This window comes from Terrapene carolina, unplaced genomic scaffold (assembly GCF_002925995.2).
Source record: "Terrapene carolina triunguis isolate 2854851 unplaced genomic scaffold, T_m_triunguis-2.0 Scaffold93, whole genome shotgun sequence".
NCBI lineage: Eukaryota > Metazoa > Chordata > Testudines > Emydidae > Terrapene > Terrapene triunguis.
Genome location: NW_020664444.1, coordinates 32,130,925 through 32,141,980, shown reverse-complemented (window position 1 = coordinate 32,141,980; position 11,056 = coordinate 32,130,925). Strand labels below are relative to the sequence as shown.

Sequence of the window (11,056 nt, the reverse complement as noted above, 5' to 3'; positions counted from 1 at the left end):
GGGGGTGTTTGCAGTGTAGGGAGCGCTGTGGGTTGCAGTGTGGGAAGGGCTGTGGGGGCCGGGGTGCGGGAGCGCCTCGGGCAGGTGACGTGCTGCGGTGCTGCGCGCAGGGCAGCGGGACGCCGAGGGCATTGTGCGGTGGATGCGGCGGAAGGCCGGCCCCAGCACGGAGCTGCTGCAGGATGAGGCCAGCGCCCAGGAGTTCGTCGCCTCCCAGGATGTCGTCGTCGTCGGGTTCTTCAAGGTGCGGGGCCTGGTGGGCAGGAGCGGAGGATGTGGGGCCTGGCAGAGCTGCTGGGTGTGGTGCCGGGACAGACTCGGTTCAGCATGCTCCTGGGCTGGGTGGGGCGGTGGCTGCCCAGAGTGTCTAGGTGGGGACTTTCCCCACTGGCTGGCAGGGACGGTGCCCACACCAGAATGCCCCCTGGAGGCCCTGAGCTTGGCCAGGAGGTGCCACGATCAAATGCCAGCCCTGTGTGCATGCTGTGGGAGGGCCCTCCAGTGACGACCCCCCCCTCCCGCCCCAGTACCCACCTCTCAAAGGCGTCAACACCTCCCCTTCCCTGGTACCCCAGTAGTGCCACATGCCAGCCCGGTGTGCCCAGCCCAGCCCCACCCCCTGCCTGCTGGGGAGCAGCTCATGGGCGAGGGGCCAGGGCACAGTCCCCATGGTGCCAGCCCCCTAAGCACCATGGCATCGTGGCTGCGGGTGCCATGTTGCCTGCTGATGCCTGTAGGCTCCACAGGCTGCAGCACCATGTTAGACGGAGAGTGCTCTTCACCATGCTCAGGGCCTCGTGGGGTGTTTACAGGACCTGCAGGGCAAAGCTGCGCAGGGCTTTTATGAAGTTGCCAGTGATGCTGTGGACGTGACCTTCGGGGTCTCCAACAGGACGGAGCTCTTCCAGAAATACAGCGTCACCCCCGACACCGTCTGCCTCTTCAAGAAGGTGAGAGGGGGCGAGGCAAGGCACCTGGCACTGGCTCTACCCCAGATACAGCCCAACAGGGACATGGGGATTCATGGAGGCTAGGTCCATCAATGACTATTAGCCAGGATGGGCAGGGATGGTGTCCCTAGCCTCTGTTTGCCAGGAGCTGGGAATGGGTGACGGGTGGATCACTTGATTACCTGTTCTGTTCATTTCTTTTGGGGCACATGGCATTGGCCATTGTTGGCAGACAGGATACTGGGCTAGATGGACCTTTGGTCTGACCCAGTATGGCCGTTGTTATGGGCCACCCAGCGATGGGCATGAGCACTAGCCCCAGCAGGTGACAAGGTGGGTACGTTAGGATGGGAAAGGCCTGGGAAGTTGGGCAGGAGGGGCTAATGCAATGGCCAGGGCAGGGCATTTTCCCAAGGCTGTTCCCCCAGCAGGACATGGCCCCATGGGGTGCCCTGCTAGTGCAGGAGGCAGCCTGGGGCCCTGCCCAGCCGCTCCCACCTTCGGCTCCAAGCTCTCAGTGTGTGGCGCTGCCTCGCCTTGGTGTGTTGCAGTTTGATGAGAAGCGGGCGGATTTCCCGCTGGACGCGGAGCTGGGCCTGAACAAGGAGGAGCTCTCCCGCTTCATTGGCCTGCACAGCCTGGAGCTGGTGATGGAGTTCACCAGTCAGGTGAGACCACCCCCATGAGAACAGCCCCAGAGAGGCTGTACCCCAGAGAGCTTTACACAGACAGTGCGCTGCAGGGCAGGGCTGGCGGAGGGATTACAGCCAAGGCACTGGGCAGGGCTGACGGAGGGCACATGGCTCACGGCACAGCGTCCGCTCGTGTGACAGGTTTCAGTGGTAGCCGTGTTAGTCTGTATCAGCAAAAAAAAACAAGGAGTCCTTGTGGCACCTTAGAGACTAACAAATTTATTTGGGCATAAGCTGTTGTGGGTGAGCAGGACTGGCCTAGGGCACATTGCTCTCGGAACAGTAGGGGTGTGTGTGTGTTGAGGATTACAGCCGGGGCACTGGGCAGGGCTGGCGGAGGGATTACAGCCGGGGCACTGGGCAGGGCTGGCGGAGGGATTACAGCCGGGGCACTGGGCAGGGCTGGCCTAGGGCACACTGCTCACTGCACAGCCGGGTGTGGAGCGGGGGCAGGATCACAGCTGTGTGTGTGTGTGTGGTGGGAAATGAGGGGCTCACATCTGGGGGTTTCTGTGTGGATGGCAGCCAGGGCACGGGGCAGGGCTGGCCTAGGGCACACTGCTCACTGCACAGCCGGGGTGTGTGTGTGTGTGTGGATTGCGGGGCACTGGCGTGGGCAGACAAATGCGCATGGAGAGTGTCCAGACACACTAGGCCTTTCCCGCCAGCCCTTCCCAAGCCCCTGGGGCTGCAGCCTGTGCCCCGGCTCCGTGTGGTAGTTGCTGCAGGAGCGTGTGTGCGGGCAGGCAGGGGGAGGGGAGGCTTCCCAACAATGTCACTGGGCAGCAAACCCTCTTTCTCTCCTTAGAACTCACCAAAGATATTCGGGGCAAAAATCCTCAACCACCTGCTGCTGTTTATTAACAAGACCCTGGAGCCCCACCTGGAGATCCTGGGCAGCTTCCGGGCTGCTGCACCCCCGTTCAGGGGCCAGGTAACCAGCTAGTCACGTCCCTGGCAGCGGGTCGCTGACCTTGTGAGCTGCAGCATGCCCCACTCACCTGGCCTGGCAGGGCCAGGCAGGCTGCTCCCAGCTGGCAGGGCTCTCGCCAGGGCTGTGGGACACCAAAGCGTGGCTGGCATGCACGCACCATGGGCTGGCCTGGCTGGGCATGTGGTTGAGTCCCTTAAACTGAGAGCCTCATCCCAGCCCTGGCGTCACTGCTCGCTTGCAGCTCCAGCGCTGGGAATGGGAGTGGTTCCTTTTCTGGGCCTGGCTGGTTCGGGAGGGGCCCTGCTCCTTGTGGGGGTGGGGCCCCGGCTCCAATCCTGGCCCAGGGTGGCCGACGGGGGGAGTGGGGGCGTCAGGGAAAGGACAGGCTCAGATGTTCACAGTCCCAGCGCAGGCTCTGTGGGGCAGTGAGGGTCATGGGGAGGGGGAGGTGCTCTCAGTCGCAGTGCAGGCTCTGTGGGGCAGCGAGGGGCATGGGGGGCTCTCAGTCCCAGCACAGTCTCTGTGGGGCAGCGAGGGGTGGGTGGGGGGCTCTCCACCCCAGCGCAGGCTCTGTGGGGCAGCGAGGGGTGGGTGGGGGGCTCTCAGCCCCAGCACAGGCTCTGTGGGGCAGTGAGGGTGTGTGGGGGAGCTCTCGCTCCCAGCACGGGTCTGTGGGGCAGTGAGGGAGCCTGCGGAGCGGGGGGCTCTCAGTCCCGGGCTGGGGAGAGCACGGTCAGGCTGGTCTGGGCTGCGGCTGCCCCACATCTGTGCCCCGCTGTAGGTTCTCTTTGTGCTCATCGACGTGAACGGGGAAGGCGCTCAAGTGCTGCAGTACTTCGGCCTCAAGAGCCACGAGGCCCCCACCATGCGCTTCATCAACATCGAGACTAACAAGAAGTACCGCATGGACACAGACGAGTTTGCCACCCAGGCTGTGGGCTCCTTTGCCCAGGCTGTGCTTGACGGCAAGGTCCAGGTGCGCACAGCAGCCATACCCAGGGCTCAGGCCCGGCCCATCCCTCCTGATAGCAGGGAGGGAAGCATTGCCATTTGCGGGGGTGGGGAGAGCTGAAGACCATGTGCCGCCACCAGATTAAGTGAGGGCAACCCGGGGGCCCTGGCCACATTCCTTCTGTGCCCCGAACCTGCTGCCATCCCAGCCCTAGCTCCTTTAATGCAGAGCACTTCCCAGCTGCTGTGTAGTGCCCCACTGAGATACAGCCACCTCTGGGGGGAGAGGGGCACCTGAGCAGGGGTGAGGACAGGGGGCAGATCCCATCCCATCTCCTACAGAGAGTCCTTGCTGGGCTCTCACCCAGCCCCGCAGAGCAGATCTTGGTTTCCCAGCCAGCAAACACCAGGGGACTCCCTGACTTCCAGCAGCAGGACGAGAGCTGAGTTGCCCATGCCAAGATCTGAATCTTTGGCTCCAGGGGGTTCGTTCTTAGACCCCCTTGCGATGCAGCTGGATCACTCAAAAGGGACCTTCTTGACCACTCATGCAGACGTTCCCTTTTGTGTGAAGTTTGCCCAGAAATGCTCAGCCTGGAGGGCAGCGAGCGGCGTCTACTGTATTAGGAATGCCGAGCACCCTCCTCTGCGCTCTGCGCTAGCGTTGCAGGGCCAGGTGCGGGAAACCGGGCGGTGAGGCCTGTGCAAGCCTGTGTGGCACACACACAGCTCAGAAGTTTGCAGCCATAGCATCTCTTCGCAGCACTCTCTGGAAGTGAGTTAGCAAACAGCACACACAGCCCCTCCCTCTCTCCACAGCCCCATCTCATGAGTGAGGAGGTCCCCGAGGACTGGGATAAGCATCCAGTTAAAGTCCTCGTGGGCAAGAACTTTGAGCAAGTGGCTTACGACGAGACCAAGAATGTTTTTGTGAAGTTCTGTAAGTATCAGCCCTGTGAGAGTGATGCTGGGCCTTCCCCTGCCCCAGGCCTGCCTGACATCCTCGGCCAGGGCCTGGTGCAGACACAAGCACCAACTCCATACGCCACCAGGCAAAACTGTTCCGGCAAGAGACTGCCTAGACATGGGAGCTGGAGGATGTGGGCAACTCAGTCCAGCTACTCAGGGCAGAGGGGACATTCCTAGCGTGTGTCTGGGGTAGAGCTCACTGTCTCAGGTGACTTTCCCTTCCCCAGGGAGGCGATTCCCCGTCTGCACCGTTTCACCTCCAGGGAACCCAGCAATTCCTGCCACACTGACCAATCCCCTCGCCCCCGGGGGGGGGGGGGAGGAGGATGGCGGGGGGTGGCACCTGGTAGGTGTTTGCAGCATGTGTCCCACCCTGCCCTGGCCAAGCTCCCTCACTCAGGCTGTCCAGCTCCTTCGTTGGTCTCCTCCAAGCCCTTCCATCCCTGGGGAGCCATGACCCCTCACACCGAAGGGATCCGGGGAGCCCTGACCCCATGCACCAAGGGAACCTGGGGAGCCCTGACTCCACACACCGAGAGGAATAATTTTAAGTGCCTGGGTCTCTCCCAAGCATCTACAGCATTGCCATGCGTGTTGGGCAAAGGCTCCAGCCGGCCCAGCCTGATTGTGCTGTGTGCCCCTGGCCTGCTGACTTTGCCAGCACCTCCAATCTCCTGGCCCGGGTGCTGGAGCTGCCATCCCAGCCCCAGTGCTCTGCCCCCACAACACTCCCTGCAGAGCAGACAAGCAACTTCTCTCTGTCATGGCAGATGCCCCCTGGTGCACACATTGCAAGGAGATGGCACCTGTCTGGGAGGAGCTGGGTGAGAGGTATAAAGATCATGAGAACATCATCATCGCCAAGTTGGATGCAACAGCCAATGAGATCGTGAATCTCACCATCCGTGGCTACCCTTCGCTGCACTATTTCCCTGCTGGGCCAGACAGGAAGGTATTGCTGGGGTTGCCTGGATGGGATGGGAAGGGCCCACTGGGATGGGGGTGCACTTGGGTGCAGCTCCAGGTCACTCCTGGAGCTGTGCTGGGTGACAGCAAGGAGCCATTCTAGGCCCTCAGCTGGACACTACGTGCAGCACTGGTCGCCCAGCTCACACAGGATGCAGAGCTCAAGGGGTTCAGAGAAGGGCGACGAGAAGGATCAGAGGCTGGGGAAAGCGAGGAGCAATTGAAACGACTGGGATTGTTCCCTTAGAGAGAGGGTGGGTAAGAGGGGACAGAGTAACAGACTATCAGATACTGACTGCTCTAGAGATGGTAGATTGGGAGCGTCTGTGCTCTCTGTCTTGTAACACAAGAAGAAAGAGACAATCAATGATCCCAGAAGGGAACAAATCCAACAGTGATAAAAGGAAATATTCTTTCACACAACACAGCCTGTGGCACTCACTGCCACAAGATGCTATTGAAGCCAAGAGCTCTGTAGGATTCCAACAGGGACTGGATGTTTCTCTGTGTAACAGGACCCTCCAGGGTTATAACAAGACAGACTAAAATAACCAAGTGCTTTAGCAGAGCTACAACCCCTCCTGCTACTGGGCAGGAGCCACTCGCCGTTGGGGTCAGGAGGAGACTTTCCTGGGGTGGGCTAGCCCAAAATTCTCTGCTGGGGGTTCTTGCACCTCTCAGGAGAAGCTGGTGCTGGCAATGTCAGAAGCAGGAGATTGGGCTGGCCCAGGCCTAGCATGGAGGGTGGTGGGTGGAAGCAGGCTATGCTGCTTGCAGTGAGGTCCTGGGAGTTCAGCCTGCAAAGAGGCAATCCTGCAGCACCAATGTCTCATGTTTCTCCTCTGCCTGCACCAGATGATTGAGTACAAGAGTGCCAGAGACCTGGAGACCTTCTCCAAGTTCCTGGAGAACGGCGGGATGCTGCCTGCAGAGGACACACAGCCTGTGGTTAGTAGAGTCCCAGGGCTCCAGCCTGCCACCGCTTGAAGCCTGCTGACTCAGGCTGTTGCTTTAGCAAGGAGGTCACTCAGACCAACCTGTCCCACCAACCTTCCGCTAGCCCATGAGCCTGCAGCAGCCAGCTCCACCCAGCCCCAGTGACTCTCCCACCATGGAGAGAGATGTGTCCCTCATGTCCCTCCCCCCTGGTCCCTTGCACCCCTTCCCCATGAGGCAGAGGGCTGGGTCCCTTACCAGGGAGAGCAGGATCCCTCACACCTTCTCCCTCACTGTCCCTCATGCCCCTCCCCACTTCGGAGAGAGACGTGTCCCTCCTGCCTTCTCTATGGGGTCCTGGCCTTGCCCCCGACGCATGCCAGGCCTGCTTGGGGCAGTGGTTTCCATGGTAACCACCCTGCTGTTCCCCAGGTTCCTGAGAGCCCAGAGGAGCCCAAGGACACAAATGGGACACGCCCGGCGGATGCCCCTGAAAGCAGAGACGAGTTATGAGCCCTGCCCTGCACCCATCCCTGGGACCCCTGAGAGCGTGCACCTGGGGCATGGACTGACCCTGCACTGGGCTGGCCTCTCGAGCCCTGTCCCCGGGCCCTGCCTCAGGCAGCAGCTGCTCTCCAAACGGTGGCAAGGCCTATGGTGAGCGCGGCCTGGTACCTCCTCCTTTTGCAGAGCATCCCCAGCCGGGAACAGGGCCATCCTCCATGCCCCCCACATGCTCCCAGCCTTCACCCCATCCTGCAGCACTGATGGCCCAGAAGCCAGGCCCAGCGCACTGAGCGTCGCCCACAGCTCCCCCAGGCAGCGACGCCAGTACCAAACGCTTGTGCCCCAAAATCGTGAGATTGACATAAATGTCATGAGACCTGACACCCAGCTGTGGTGGTTCTTTGTCTCTGCTGCCGGGTGCAGGTGTGGGGTCCCAGCCCTGCAGCCAGGAGGGTAGCACTGGATGGTGCTATTGAAAGCTGAGGCCTATGGCAGCACCTGCCTCTTGGAGTTGGGGCTTGAGGAACCCCTCCGATACCATGAGCCTCCTGACAAATCTCGAGCGAGGGCAACAGCAGGGCGTGGGCGAGTGGGGGATGGGCACGTGGCAGAACCAGGATCATGAGGACCTGTGTGAGTCTCCAGCTTCAACCCCAGCAGCTCACTTTCCCAGCACGTCCCCTGCAGGGGGAGAAAGTGGGACAATGCGTGGATGGCACGCTGGCACTGTGAGAAATGTGGCTGCTGTCCCACGGCCCACAGGGCCTTTCTCACCTTACAGCAGGGAGGGCCCCTGGGCTAAGGGTGAGCCTCCATCAGCTGCAGTAAGATTGGGGCTTATCCCCCTGTAGCCTGCAGCATGAGCTCTCCCTTGGGCACCATGCTGGGCTCCCAGCAGGTCCCCACGGCCCCATGAAAATCATGAGATTTTTAAAAAAAGATTCTATTGTGTGTTTTAGGTCAGTCTCTTGCTGTTTGAACCCCCCTGCCCATTCGCAGGGCGTGTGCATGTGACAGTAGTGTTACCCATTCTCCCAATGTGCTGGGTACGGTGATTTTGGCCCCTTCCGCAGGAGCTCACCCCCACATCTGCCCCTCTCTTGCCCAGCAATTAATGCTGTCCCCCAGCCCCCCATCAGTTCTGCCCCCACCCAACCCCCCTCAGTTCAGTTCCCCAGCCCCCATCACCACCCCAACAGTTTGTCCCCCCTACCCTATCGACCCCCACCACCCTCAGTTCATCTTCCCAGCACTCAACCCATCTGCTCAGAACCCACCATCAGTACAGCCCTCACCCTCCTCACGTCAGTCCCTCTGGCCATAGTTCAGCCCTCCCAGCCACACCTCTGCTCCTCTTAGGGTTCTTCACCCTCCCCAGGCCTGGGGGGGCTGAAGTGGGGTCCCTCTCCCACATCCCATGCTGGCCTTATTGGAAGAACTGGGAGGTGCGCCCGCCCACTTCTAAAAGCTCCTCCCCCAGCCTAGCAGGAGGGACCACTGGACCCAGGAACCAACTAATCTCTTGGGACAGCTAATGAGAAAACAGGGAGTGGAGTGATGGTCAAAGGTTCAAAATAAGGGTGCCGGATGGATATAAGGGGCAGGCCTCGGGAATGGGGGTAAACCGCACCAGGTACACACCCGTGCTCACAGGTCTGTGAAGGAGCCGCCAACCGATGTCCCTGGCGGGCCGTGGGACCAAGGTGGAATAAAGGCTGGCCCACTGGGGCTGGCAGTGGAGCCGTGGAGTCCCACCACATCCCATGCTGGCAGTGGAGTCCCACCACATGCAGGGCTGGCAGTGGGAGCCCCACCGCCCAGGGCTCACAGCGATTTCTAAGTAAAATTAAGCCTCACGCTTGACCTCGGCGTAGAACTCCCAGATGGCAGGATTTTTTTTTCCAGCGGCAGCCACCATGGCCTTTCTGCTGATGTCCCCAGGTGCTGTAACCACATATGCCCTCTGTCCCGTCCTCACGGCACTCCAGGCCCAGCTAGTTTAAAGGTGCCCAGCTGTTTCTCTGGCCCCACGCCCTCCTTCTCCCTCCATGGAGGCAGGGCCCTTGCAGCCCAGCTCAGTAGTGCAAGCAGGGGGCCTGGTGGGGGCAGGCCCTGCAGGAAGAGCTGAGCTGGGGTAGGCAGCTGATTTCCCTAAGGGCTTGGCATCAAGCTGAGGGGGAGCCCAAGGGTCAGCGGAGCATGGGGAGTCAGAGAGGCGGGCAAAAGTCAAGGGAGGGCTCAGGCTGGAGGGAGTCGGGGGGAGGGGAAGTCAGGAGCCCCACATCTATCTGAACAGCAGCCATGGTTCCTGGCCCCAGCCCTGCCCATGTGCTGTGGGAAGAACCCCCAGCCCCAGGTGGGCCACGAGATCACAGGGACAGCGCCAGACCAGTGCCCAGCACCACCACAGCAAAGGCCAGAGAGATGCTGCCAGGAGGCCAAGCCCAGGCTGGGGGATGTGGAACGGGCTGAGTGGAGCACTGATTGCACAGCAATGAGCTGTGCCGGCCCTGGGGAGGCACAACTGGCTTGGAGACACTCCCAGAATATGGGCTTCTCAGCAGGGGGCAACAAGGAGGCTGAACCCCATGGCATGGCATAGCCCTTTGGCACAAGGCTGGGAGGGGCAGCCTGGGCGCTGGGTACAAAGGAGAGCGGGATGCCAAGCAGTGGGTGTGGAACCGAGGGGCAGCGAGAGGTGTGCAGCTCTTGGGGATTCTCCGGGCCTCTGCTTTCAGCTCCCCACGTAGCCATGTCCTCCTGTGCAGGCTGCCTGATGCAGTCCACAGTGCAGGCCCTGCCCTCTCAGGGGCTCCCCAAGCCCAGCTGAGCTGCACCCTTCCTTGCGGAGCCCTGAGAAGAGCTGGTCTGGGCTCCCAGAACATAAAAACGGCCATACTGGTCCATCTAGTCCTGTATCCTGTCTTCCAAAAGTGGCCAGTGCCAGGTGCTTCAAAAGGAATGAACAGAGCAATTCTTGAGTAATCCAGCCCCTGTCCTCCAGTCCCAGCTTCTGGCAGTCAGAGGCTAGGGACACCCAGAGCATGGGGTTGCATCCCTGGCCATCCTAGCTAATAGCCATTGATGGATCGCCATGAACTTATCTTTTTCTGTCCTGAACAAAGTTATACTTTTGGCCTTCACAACATCCCCTGGCAACAAGTTCCACAGGTTCACTGTGTGTTGTGTGAAGATGGACTTCCTTTTGTTTTAATTTAATTTGCTTCTTAATTTCATTGGGTGACCCCTGGTTCTTGTGTTATGTGAAGGAGCAAATAACACTTCCTTATTCACTTTCTCCACCCGAATCATGATTTTATAGCCCTCTATCATAGCCCCCTCGTTTAGTCATCTCTTTTCCAAGCTGAACAATCCCAAGGCTTTTTTAATCTCTCATACAGAAGCTGTTCCATACCCCTAATCACTTTGTTGCCCTTCTCTGTGCCTTTTCCATTTCTAATATATCTGTTGGGAGCTGGGGCAACCAGAACTGCATGTAGTATTCGAGGTGTGGTGTACCATGGATTCCAATAGTGGCATTATGATATTTACTGTCTTATCTATCCTTTTCTTTATGGTTTCTAACATTGTTAGTTTTTTTGACTGTAGCCTCACATTGAGTGGATGCAGGGCCGGCTCCAGGGTTTTGGCCGCCCCAGGCAGCCAAAAAACAAACAAACAAAAAGCCGCGATCATGATCTGCGGCGGCAATTCGGCGGAAGGTCCTTCGCTCCGAGCGGGAGTGAGGGACCATCCGCCGAATTGCCGCCGAATAGCTGGACCTGCTGCCCCTCTCTGGAGTGGCCGCCCCAAGCACCTGCTTGCCAAGCTGGTGCCTGGAGCCGGCCCTGAGTGGACGTTTTCAGAGAACTATCCACAATGACGCCAAGATCTCTTTCCTGAGTGGTAACAGCTAATTTAGACCCCATCATTTTGTATGTATATTGGGGATTATGTTTTCCAATGTGCATTAACTTTGCATTTATCAACATTGAATTTCATCTGCCATTTTGTTGCCCAGTTACCCAGTTTTGTGAGATCCTTTTGTAACTCTTTGCAGTCTGCTTTGAACTTAACTATCGAGTAATTCTGTGTCATCTGCAAACTTTGCCACCTCACTGTTTACCCCTTTTTCCAGATCATTTATGAAT

General features: G+C 59.4%; 1 protein-coding gene across 1 annotated transcript in view; it reads left to right on the top strand.

The window, feature by feature from the left end:
• The window catches only part of PDIA2 (protein disulfide isomerase family A member 2), a 10,166-nt gene extending 3,255 nt beyond the window's left edge, over positions 1-6,911 (top strand). The window contains exons 3-11 of the mRNA XM_024197831.2: positions 111-244; positions 813-950; positions 1,502-1,618; positions 2,451-2,576; positions 3,358-3,552; positions 4,347-4,467; positions 5,267-5,448; positions 6,318-6,410; positions 6,831-6,911. Of these exons, the coding sequence (XP_024053599.1) occupies positions 111-244; positions 813-950; positions 1,502-1,618; positions 2,451-2,576; positions 3,358-3,552; positions 4,347-4,467; positions 5,267-5,448; positions 6,318-6,410; positions 6,831-6,911 (1,187 nt within the window). The remainder of the gene's footprint in view (positions 1-110; positions 245-812; positions 951-1,501; positions 1,619-2,450; positions 2,577-3,357; positions 3,553-4,346; positions 4,468-5,266; positions 5,449-6,317; positions 6,411-6,830) is intronic.
• Positions 6,912-11,056: the final 4,145 nt, after the last annotated feature.